Source organism: Pongo abelii, chromosome 5, assembly GCF_028885655.2.
Source record: "Pongo abelii isolate AG06213 chromosome 5, NHGRI_mPonAbe1-v2.0_pri, whole genome shotgun sequence".
NCBI classification, from domain to species: domain Eukaryota; kingdom Metazoa; phylum Chordata; class Mammalia; order Primates; family Hominidae; genus Pongo; species Pongo abelii.
In genome coordinates, this window is record NC_071990.2 from 117,509,327 (window position 1) to 117,521,826 (window position 12,500).

General features: G+C 40.3%; 1 protein-coding gene across 1 annotated transcript; it reads right to left on the reverse strand.

Moving 5' to 3' along the window:
- Positions 1-911: 911 nt before the first annotated feature.
- Positions 912-4,157, reverse strand: TSPYL1 (TSPY like 1). The gene is given in 1 exon segment (NM_001134145.1): positions 912-4,157. A coding segment is annotated over 1 exon segment (1,317 nt). The 5' UTR covers positions 4,063-4,157; the 3' UTR covers positions 912-2,745.
- Positions 4,158-12,500: the final 8,343 nt, after the last annotated feature.

Here is a 12,500-nt window from a genome sequence, read left to right on the forward strand (position 1 = left end):
CTCCATCTCAAAAAAAAAAAAAAAAAAAATTATGCTAGATGCAGTGAACCATGTAAAATGCACTGCATCTCCACTTTCACAAAGTTTCCAAACTACTGAGAGGAAGAGTGAACATGTGAAGAACATGAAAATATAATCTCTGTATTTTATTTTACTGTATCACTCTGTTAATTCTTTGTTTGCTTATCAGTCCTTCCCCAGTTCCCCAAAGAAGGGAATGGACTTTATCTTCTTACTCTTTTTCTCTATTTGTGGAATTCACTGTAATGAGTAATTATGTTATTTTCTAGAACAGAGGTCCCTCCAAAGTACACTAAGTGCATAAAGAAACATTTATCTCCTCTATGGGGAACAGAAAGACTTTGGCAGAGGAATTACCAAGGGCAGGCCTTGAAGGATTTGACAGAAGAGAGTGGTGAGGAAGTTTGAAGAAAAAAAGGAAGTTTTTACAGATGAGAAAGTATGAAAATAGAGGAGTACATCACATATGATAGGTACTCCCTGCATACAAGTTAATAAAAAGAAGAGCCTGAATAACCTGAGAATATAATTTATGGAGATAGAAATGAAGGATTTGAGCAACTGAAGGGGAGGTGGTGCTGCATAAACTACATGGAAAAAAGTGATTGAGTAAGCAGTTGCAACTGCTAACGTTTTAAGGCAAACTACCTTGGAAGGTACCAAACATACTGTGCCCTGTTTTCTTCTCTTTGGGATAATGTCTATTGTCCATTTAAGGACTTTAATGATTCTGTAATTTTTAGTTAACATGAATTTAAGGACTTTAATGATTTTAATCCATTAAGAACGTTAATGGATTAAAGGACTTTAATGATTCCATAATTTTTAATTAATATGAACAATTCATTCAAGCATTACATTTATGGGTAAGGTGAAAAATAAGAAATCTAGCAGAACAACATGCTTTTATTTTACCATCATGCATAAAAAGGAAGACAAATATGCCAATGGTACACTTCCAATTTGTCAGAGCAATTTCACAGTATTTAAGCAATTTAGGAAAAAAGATACATCACTTACTAAGTTGTTACCAAGGAAAATTATCATGTAAGACAATCAATTAAACCACACTTTTGTAGATTATTTTTCCATGAAGGCAATTTGACAAGCCTAACAAAGACCAAGTTGTTCAAACTATGTTTCTAGGAATATAGTTTAACAGAAACAAGAGCAAGTTGAAAACTGTTATGAATATTCATGTCTCTATATTGTAGAGGAAAGTAAGACTGTTGTTCTTCCAAATGTTCCCAATTGAAATCAAAAGAATATCTGTACAGCTCAATTTTCACAATAAGTTTAGAAACAGAAAAAAAAAAAGATTTTACTAAATCCTAATGAAATAATCTTCCACATAAATTAGGTCACAAAACAAGTAAGAAAGCATTCAAAGTTGCGCTGTTTGTCTTTAAAGAACCCTTGTCTAGGGCAACATATTTAACACTTTAACCCCTTCAATTCTCCTTTAGCAATCCTGAAAAGTATTTCTCCACTCATCATCATTGGGGAGTAAGTACTCCTTCCTCGAAGGCTCTTAACGTCAGCACAGTCTTCACTCCAGGCCCAATTTTTACCTGGCCTATGCCTCTAGCCTTTTGTTCAGTTTCCCCTGCTTAGGGCACCCATCACAATCTCTTTACTTCTTCCATCTGTTATAAACTAGATCTCACCTTTCATCCCATCTAGATGTGTCTCTCTTTAAATATTCTAGGAGTTGATAAAAGGCCTAGGAAGTAGGAAGTTGGGAAGAAGGGGAGGGGCATAAGAGCTCTAGCACTCTATTTTACAGAACTTCTTTGCCTCTCAAAATGACAGAGCCAAAATGAAATAAAAACCTTGCTTTTACAAATGTTTCTGAGCTATCACTTTTTTAAGAGAGAGGATTGGGAGGCTAAGGTGGGCGGATCACGAGGTCGGGGTTCGAGACCAGCCTAGCCAGCATGGTGAAACCCCGTCTCTACTAAAAATACAAAAATTAGCTGGGCATGGCGGTGTGCGCCTGTAGTCCCAGCTACTTGGGAGGCTGAGGCAGGAGAATCGCTTGAACCCGGGAGGTGGAGACTGCAGTGAGCCGAGATCGCGCCACTGCACTCCAACCTGGGCGACAGAGCAAGACTCCGTCTCAAAAAAAAAAAAAAAAAAAGAAAAGAAAAGTGGGAGAGAGGGAACTTGGCAGGAGCCAATGTAGGACAGGTAGCAATAGAAAGTGACTAGAGGTGAAGGAAGAGCAATGAAGTAGCATAAATCACACACAACAAGTGGCTCACTGCTTTTCTCCTCTGAGTTCATTAACGTCCAGTAACTGTCCACAGGGCATGTGCCCATACTGCTCGATGCAGAGCTGAGTAGGTGGAACAGGCTCCCAAAGCTAGAAATCCAGGTGACAGCAACCAGTTCAGAGGCCCTGGGAATAAACAGGGTCCAAGCAGTGCAGATAAAGGCAGTACAATCTACAGTATCATTTGCTTGGCTTACAAGTAGTGTGAAGGATGGCCTCGTAGCATGTGATATTCCAGAACAACATGAAGGTCATATGGAAGTGGAGAAGCATACCCACCACCGTCTCAATCTTGAGGTTGACAGAACTGAATATCCAAAGGAAAGAGGGTGCAGAAAAGTCAGCAAAAACAAAGCACAATAGAAGGCATACCCATTGCTGATGCCCAAGCACAGGTCCAGCAGAAGGTGGTATGAGACCTTGTGCAGGAGTATTCCCAAGGGCAAATGTTAACCAGACTGGAACCCAAAGGGCCTGGGGATCTCTACAGGCTCCCTTAGCGGGCGACGTCTGGCTCTACGGACTCCTTCACGCAACAGGTAGTATTGCAGTGGATTTGGCCACAGATCCTCTTTAATAATCTCAGCAATTTTGTCGGACTCTGGAAGGCTGTGGTCTGAAAACCAAGTGAAGAAGCTGCAGATGAGGTCTTGGTTTCTGCGAATGAAGGACTGGGGTTCATGCCCCCTGCGCCATATAATTGGAGTAGAAAGAGACACCACTCGGCCGGAGGATCTTACCTCATATTCCTTGACAATCAGCTTGTTTCTGAAGTAGGGGTTTCTTCTAAAGAAGAACTTGAACTTGCAGCCGGTTCTAGGGTGTCTGAGTTCCTTCACCTCTAAATTGGTTATGTACCTTAACATCTCTGCATCTTGGCCCCTAATCATGGCGGACAACTGGGGGTGGTTTCGAAAAGCAGTCATCCAGAAGCCCGGGATATTCTGAATGATGTAGTTCCTCCGCTCCAGGTAGTGTCGACGCATCCTCCCAAACTTGTGCTCCAGCTGTTGGAAGGCCCTATCGGCCTGAGCATTCACAGTGTCCAGTTCCAGCTGGATGGCCTCCAGAGGGTCCATGCGGAGAGCCTCATGCAAAGGCCAGGGCCCTTCCTCCTCCCTCGCCTCCTCCTCCAATCTATCTTCCTCCGCCACTTCTATTTCTTCACCTTCTGGCGGCTGCTCCTCTACCTCCATCTGCTCCTCCACAACCTCCTTCTCCGCCAGGCCTTCCTTCACCATCACCTCAGCGCTCTCCCTCTCAGCCACGGCTGCTGAGACGGTGGCGCACTTTCCTGTCTTCACCTCCTCGGCCTCGGCCTCCGCCCCCGCCGTCAGCTCAGACGCGGATCTCTCGGCGCCACAGATTTCTAGGGCCTTCTCTCCACCCTGAACGCCCTTTTTCAGGCTGTGGTCGGCTGCCATCACCACAGAAGCGGCTGCCAGGCCCTCGGCGGGAGGCTGGCCCTCTTCCTGCCCAGCTTTGATCGCCACATGACCGCGACCCCCAACAACTCGGAACTGGGGAGTACCGCCACGACCCGCGGGATCCTGGGGTACGCCCCCCTCCTCTGAAGGCGGTGGAGACGGGAGCGCGACGGTCTCCGAGCCTCCCTCACCCGGCTCCGCCATCACCTGTGTCGCCTCGCTTTGGGCGCGGAGCCTCAGGTACTGGTGTGCGTCCTGGTCGCTCGGGACTTGGTCAGAAATAATGATGCTGTGGGTTTGGAGGGGAGGGGTCCTCTTGACCCCATCCAGGCCGCTCATGTTGCTAACAGTCGGACCAACGGCAGGCGAACGGCCGTTTTCCTCTGAGAAGCCGAGCTCCGAGCTAACCACCGCTCGCACCGCCCACCCTACAGTCTCACTAACATCTCCGCGGCGGTGTCGTCAGGACTGCGGATCTCACGGTATCGCGAGAACTTGCTGAGCCCGGGATTGGTTCCGCCGCTCCCCGCCAGCCAACCGGATTCTCCGGGCTTTATTTCTGTGAATTTACCCATAGCAACAGTAATTTTACCTACGTAAATAAATGTAGATTGTGCTGAGTCTGGAAGCACTGACGACCCACCTTCAGATGCATCTACAGACTGCCCCCAGCATGTAGGAGGAGTTGTAAAATCACAGCCGTAACAGTGCCTGCTCTCCAGTGTCTGAAAACAAATGTTTTTCTGGTCTTCACTTTTTTGAGGCAGGAAGGTAAATCTATTCCCTGTTACTCCACGTAACTAGGAGCAAAAGACTTCTCTTTAAGATTAATAGCAAAATGTTTCCCCCCTTCTTAGTAAAAGTGACATAAAAATATCAAGTCTTGCCTCTACGATTACTGGGGAAAAAAAAGCTACTCAGCAGCCTCTTACCACTAAAGCGATGCATAGTATTCATTGCTAATTTTCGATTTATAATCTGCATCAAATAAGAGCTTGTGCTGCATAGTATCGGTAGGAATTAAGCCAGGATCAGTTTGCTAAATGTTCCATGCCTCCTCACTGCAAGAGAGAGGAAATGATAACTATTTCCAGCCCCAAGAACTTAATTTATTATCATATTTAGTTATGTAAGATAGGAATGTTTGGCTCTAACGAAGCATCTGTCTTTAGCAGTCAGCCGAGTTCATTAGAGGAGGATGTCAGTGTCTCTGGTTGAAGTGTTCCAGTTTGTTGACTTGTGAGTTAAACTGGTGCTATCTTAGAGAGCTACAAGGCCTCAGAGAAATATCAGTGGGGGGAGCCACATACCACCATTTTGTGAGGAAAGGCTAGTTAAAATGGACAACTAAGATGGCCTTGAAGTAGAAAACAAACTTGCAAAGGGCAACATGCAGCTGGTGGACTCAAGGTATAAAAGAGGCAAACATTATTTTCTACTTAATTTGCTTTGTGTGGTAGTAGGCTGATGGCCCTCAAAGATGTACCTGTCTTAGTTATGTGGCCAAAGGGACTTCGCAGATATGATTAAGTTAAAGATTTGGAGATGAGAAGATGATTCTGGATTATACAGGTGGGCCTGTGGAATTACAACATTTCTTATAAGAAGGAGGCAGGAGGGTCAGTCAGAGAAGATAAGAGGACGAAAGCACAGAGAGAAGGAATGGTGGAGAATAGGTGTGGGAGGGAGGAAAGGGAAATCGCTATGTTGCTGGCTTTGAAGATGGAGGAAGGAGCCAGGATCATAGGAATAAAGGCAGCCTCCAGAAGCTTCAAGGGTAAGGAAATAGATTCAATCCTAGAGCCTCCAAAGGAATGACAACACCTTGAGGTTATTACCTCTAAACTCCAGCACTATAAGATAATAAATTTGTGCATTTTAAGCTATTAAATTTGTGGTAATTTGTTACAGAAGCAATATGAAATGAATACACCTTGGATTAAGGTTTGGTTGCATCTATGGGTGCCTCAAGTTGTTTCTAATAGCAGCCCCTTCTACCTTGCTCATTGCTTCCCATGAGTTCCTGCCCAACAGCTGTGATGTATTACAGCTTGAATCTGTCTTTCAATATCAAGACCAGAAATATACTTAGGCAATGCATAGAAAGACAAAATTAAAGCCTAAACATACCACAAACGATATCTGAGGAGACTGTAAACTGCAAGAGGACATGATCATGGTTTTGTTTCCCTCTGTTTATCGAGTGCCTAGCACACTACCTTACACAGTATCCCATAGATTATTAAAATGTTAAATAAGGGAGCAAATGAGCAGAAAACAGTTTCTCTTGCTTGCAGCTTGCTCCTTGCAGAAGAGAAGTAAAGGGCATATGGGTTGTCACCCTGCTCTCCTTCCTATTTGCCACTGGCAAACCAGAGTGCTGCTCTATTCTATATAGTAACAGATTCCTACTCAGGAGAATGAATTTCTATATATGCTTCAAAGGCTCTAAAAGGTTAGGAAAAACAAAGAGAAAACAATTTTATTTTACAAATAATTTAAGTTTGTGTGGTTACACTGTATGACAAACGAACTCTGAAAAGACCAGCATATTTAGGTGAGTTTACATATCAAAGCCTCGGACTACCAGCACTGTATTTCCAATTCTCTCCTTTCTGAAAAAGTCAAGGTAATCATTTCAGGCCTTACTTCGTTTCTGTCTACAGAAATATATAATGCATTTCTCTCTACAAGTGATGGAGCCTGTGATGCATGGCTAGAATTACTTTTGGTATAAATAAAAAGGAATAACGGAACCTTCCACAAAGCCTGTTTCTGATTGCCATGAAATCATCTTCTATCTTGAACTGGTATAATTTCGTTCGGCCTAAAGTGGAAACTTTTATTATTCCAATGTGTCTTCTATTTTTTTAAGCAGAAAAGAGTGTCAGGCTTGGACCAATCTTAGAATATATGGCTTTATTTGTCAAAGAAGCCATTATGTAATTAATGTAATTAACACTCTTACCAGTAATGCTAGGAAAACTCTAATTAGGATCATGTAAGTATAATCAGGACTCTGCTGAATGTAATTTCCCCCAAATAACGTTGAGACTCTTTAAAGGAACTCTTCTTTCTCTTCTTGTCGAACATGTGTAAAGCTGTGATAAGGAATATTTGAATATATAGAGAAAGTGATTTAAAATTAGAAGTAATGTATCTCATGTTCTCTGTATATTAGAAGAAAATTAACATTAGAGAAGTGATTGTGATTATAACTATTCCTTGTAGGTGATGGAAAGCTCAGGTTATGATTGCTTTTGGGCAAGTGCTCAGGAGAAGGGTCAGTAAAGGGCAAGGATTTTAGAGGGAAAAGCAAATATGCATACTTTATGTCCTATATTTTTTTAAAGAAAGAATCTTTGCTTGGAAGGAGGAACTCTCTAGGAATGTCAACATGCACCAAGGCTCACATGCTCAGGGAGTTATTTTGCCATACAGGCAAAGCTGTGGTTGCTATTCAACACAGAATATTGTACTTATTATAGTAGGACTATTACCTGTGGATTTTTTGTTCACTTTTTGTATCCAAAAGGCTCAAAAAGGATACCTGTTTCTTTTACATGACACAGGTTATCCTGCTATCTGAGAATTCTCTTTCTAGGTAGATATTACACATTCTCTAAGACTTACCAAAACCTGTCTTGCTTTAGAATGTGCTAGGCATTTTATGTGCATTAAAGTGTCAAATTTCATAAAAGAGGAAACAGTAACACTGAGAGGCTAACTTTACCAAAGTCATACATAAAGTAACTGGTAAATTCTTTCTCCCTTCTCCTGGGTGCATCTTTCCTAAGTACCCTATGGCTCCTTAATCTTCCTCACCTGAATTCCTGCAACTCTTTTATGAGCTGCACCATGCAATTTAGCACTTAATTATGCTTTTCCTCTTAGTGACTAGTTGATTTATATGTGTCAATCTCATCATCCCAGCATTCCAGCATCATCTCATGGGATGGGAGCATAGTTGCAGCTTCTTTTGCATTTATTCATCATAGCATGGGGCTCAGATTTGGGTAGATTCTTTGTTGTTGTTGTTGTTGAGATGGAGTCTCACTCTGTCGCCCAGGCTGGAGTGCAGTGGCGCGATCTTGGCTCACTGCAACCTCCGCCTCCCAGGTTCAAGCAATTCTCCTGCCTCAGCCTCCCGTGTAGCTGGGTCTACAGGCACTGGCCGCCACGCACGGCTAATTTTTGTATTTTTAGTAGAGAAGGGGTTTCCCCACGTTGGTCAGGCTGGTCTCAAACTCCCGACCTCAGGTGATCCGCCCGCCTCAGCCTCCCAAAGTGCTGGGATTACAGGCATGAGCCACTGTGCCCGGCTAGATTTGGGTAGATTCTTAACAATATTTGTTGATTTGAATAAAATAAAGCTCAAATTATCTTACAAAAACAACAGTGTACCTGTACTGGCATATTTTATTTGCAGAGGAAATACATTTTGGCTATGCTTCGTATATCACCTTTTTGCACTTTAAAATATAGGATAAATTGGTCCATGACAGAGCATTTCTGTGGCAAATGGCAATAAACTTCACTACCCCCAAAGACAGTTGAATCTTTTCTAACACGGTTCTATGGGAAAACATCCGCAAAAAACCCTGAAGTCTTTCTCCATAATATCAAGGAATCATAGATTCTTTGGGAATGATTTCTCAGGTAGCAAGGAGTTTAGCAGAAGTTCAGACATTTTTGTTTTGCGGAAAGGTAGGTTTTATCATTATAATTAATGATAGCTTTCACTTATTTACTGCTCCTGATGTACCAGCCACTTTTATAAACAACATCCAGTGTGTCACATCTTTTAGTTGTCATAAGAACCCCATGAGGTAATGCATTTATGACCTTCATTTTACTCAATAGGAAACTGAGGCAAAGAGAGACTGTCACTTGGCCAAAATGATACAGAAAGTAATAGACCCATGATTCGAACCCAGAAAGTTTGTCTCAAAAGCCTGTACTCTCTGAACAAGTGTGAACTCACTTTCTTTTTTTTATTTATTATTATTATACTTTAAGTTCTAGGGTACATGTGCACAAATGTGCAGGTTTGTTACATATGTATACATCTGCCATGTTGGTGTGCTGCACCCGTTAACTCGGCATTTACATTAGGTATATCTCCTAATGCTATCCCTCCCTCCTCCCCCCTCCCCCCACCTTACAACAGACCTGGTGTGTGATGTTCCCCACCCTGTGTCCAAGTGTTCTCATTGTTCAGTTCCCACCTATGAGTGATAATATGCGGTGTTTAGTTTTCTGTCCTTGCGATAGTTTGCTCAGAATGATGATTTCCAGCTTCATCCATGTCACTACAAAGGACATTAACTCATCCTTTTTTATGGCTGCATAGTATTCCATGGTGTATATGTGCCACATTTTCTTAATCCAGTCTATCATTGATGGACATTTGGGTTGGTTCCAAGTCTTTGCTATTGTGAGTAATGCCACAATAAACATACGTGTGCATGTGTCTTTATAGCAGCATGATTTATAATCCTTTGGGTATATACCCAGAATGGGATGGCTGGGTCAAATGGTATTTCTAGTTCTAGATCCTTGAGGAATCACCACACTGTCTTCCACAATGGTTGAACTAGTTTACAGTCCCACTAACAGTGTAAAAGTATTCCTATTTCTCCACATCCTCTCCAGCACCTGTTGTTTCCTGACTTTTTAATGATCACCATTCTAACTGGTTTGAGATGGTATCTCATTATGGTTTTGATTTGCATTTCTCTGATGGCCAGTGATGATGAGCATTTTTTCATGTATCTGTAGGCTGCATAAATGTCTTCTTTTGAGAAGTGTCTGTTCATATCCCTCGCCCACTTTTTGATGGGGTTGTTTGATTTTTTCTTGTAAATTTGTTTAAGTTCTTTGTAGATTCTGGATACTAGCCCTTTGTCAGATGTGTAGATTGTAAAAATTTTCTCCCATTTTATAGGTTGCCTGTTCACTCTAATGGTAGTTTCTTTTGCTGTGCAGAAGCTCTTTAGTTTAATTGGATCCATTTGTCAATTTTGGCTTTTGTTGCCATTGCTTTTGGTGTTTTAGTCATGAAGTCCTTGACCATGCCTATGTCCTGAATGGTATTGCCTAGGTTTTCTTCTAGGGTTTTTATGGTTTCAGGTCTAACATTTAAGTCTTTAATCCATCTTGAATTAATTTTTGTATAAGGTGTAAGGAAGGGATCCAGTTTCAGCTTTCTACATATGGCTAGCCAGTTTTCCCAACACCAGTTATTCAATAGGGAATGCTTTCCCCATTTCTTGTTTTTGTCAGGTTTGTCAAAGATCAGATGGTTGTAGATGTGTGGTATTATTTCTGAGGACTCTGTTCTGTTCCATTGATCTATATCTCTGTTTTGGTACCAGTACCATGCTGTTTTGGTTACTGTAGCCTTGTAGTATAGTTTGAAGTCAGGTAGTGTGATGCCTCCAGCTTTGTTCTTTTGGCTTAGGATTATCTTGGCAATGCGGGCTCTTTTTTGCTTCCATATGAACTTTAAAGTAGTTTTTTCCAATTCTGTGAAGAAAGTAATTGGTAGCTTGATGGGGATAGCATTGAATCTATAAATTACCTTGGGCAGTATGGCCATTTTCATGATATTGAGTCTTCCTATGTATGAGCATGGAATGTTCTTCCATTTGTTTGTGTCCTCTTTTTATTTCGCTGAGCAGTAGTTTGTAGTTCTCCTTGAAGAGGTCCTTCACGTCCCTTGTAAGTTGTATTCCTAGGTATTTTATTCTCTTTGAAGCAATTGTGAATGGGAGGTGAACTCATTTTCTTAAAATGAGTAACCATCATTGATGTTAACTTGATACACAATTTTCTTCTCTCTTCCCTCTTTCCCTTATCCACAAGCACATTAATATAATATTTGTAAGGAAATTACCCAATTATTTTCTTTCTTTTCAGAGGAGAAGCAGTTATTGATGATCCCCAAATTCAGTATTTTCTCAACTCTATCAGACTGAATGCCATCTTTTTATAACAGATATCTTCTAAAAGAGTCTTTACTTTCTTTAAATGAAATTTATAGATAATATAACCTGCCTACACATGTAAATAGAAAAACATCAATATAATGACATCATAAAAGAGAAATAAAAGTAATTTATAATAGTGTCTATTTTGATATGTAAGGACGTTAACATTGCCTACACTGTAAGAAATAGCAAAGTCATTAGAAAGTTATACTCGTTGATATAATCACCATGGATGGAGACTGATATGGGTATGTTTTACTTGTGATTCAAATACCTTGGTGATGAGGTTTTCTGAAATGGTGACCCAATCTTTGTTAAGTTCTATAAAAGAAAAAGGAAAAGCTCCCCTTGGTACATGTTACTGTATTTCTTCCATTATGGGAAATACATTTCACATTTCTTAAATTAGGATGTGTCTTACAAGCACTGTCAGCCATGTGTCAGTCATTATATCATTGCCATCATCACTGCCTGAGCATGTGTGTACCCAGTTATTGTTACCAATTTCATTTCTGGACAAACTAAAGATCATCTGAAGAAAGAATATGCACTGTTTGTTGTCTTAAAACTTTCCATTAATCTCTTTGGAAGACTCAAAAAAGTACCGACATCAAAATTTACATAATTTGTGTCTGGCTTGAATTAAAATTCTTCTAGACAGAAGAGTTGAGCACTGTTTTAGGAAATATTGCATCATCAAAACACTTGATAGAAGAGAGGATAGTATTGTTTGGAAAAAAATATGGATATTGACAACTCTGAGCCAAACTTTCAGTAAATTTTGTGAATATGAAGTTTTATGAATACCTTAACAATTTATTTTGCTTTTCCCTTTCCTTTCATATATTTCCAAGTATGATACTTTATTTCTCTCTAAAGCCTAAAAGAGTTCTTTTTAAAAACATAAAATAATTATGTATAAGAATGCATCATGTCATAGTTTAATTGGCAGTGTTTTTTTTCCTTGTCTTCCTTTCTTGGTGATACTTAAATAATACTATGTTTTACAATTGATGTCTCAAATTAGATGAAATACCATAATTTCCTTCCTGGAAAGTTTATTGCACATTAAATCAGTGTAAACATATTTAGTGTTTGTATGTAAAATGTTAAATTCTAGGCTCAGATAAATATAAATAGGATTTCCCTCTGGGAAGGAGAGCATTTTTTGTTGAGGGAGACTTCCCTTGAATAGTATGATATCTAGCATCCATGACACCACCTAATAAAAGTAGCAACTCTCATTTTTTGTAATTACTAAAATTCGCATCTACAGACTTCCAAGAGATCCTTAAGGAAGGTGCAGCTCCTGCTGAGATTGTCACTTTTAAATACTTGCTAGGCATGTCATTCCTATTGATGCTCACTAGAGGGAGCAACTGGTCTTTAAGAAAGTGATGTATCTAGTCTATGATGGAAGAACTATGGGATGGTCTTTCACTATAAATTAAATACCTTTTTATTTAAATTGAATCACAAACTTTATTCCCACTAAGCTGTAATTGTTACAATGTATTTTTCTCAGACAGGTTTAGGTTTATTATGATGGCTCCAATACTCAAATTGTGTTTACGTATCTCATAGGAGCCTGCCTACGAGGTCCCTACCCAGTCATGAATTTGATTTCAAGTTCCAGCTGTCCTACTCAGTAGCTGTTTGACTGGAGCTAGTCATCTTTCTGAGCCACAATTTCCTCATAGGTAAAATGGAGATTATAATACATATTTCACAAGCCTATTATGAAAATGAAATAAGATATATATAAAGTGTACTATAAGCTTTCAA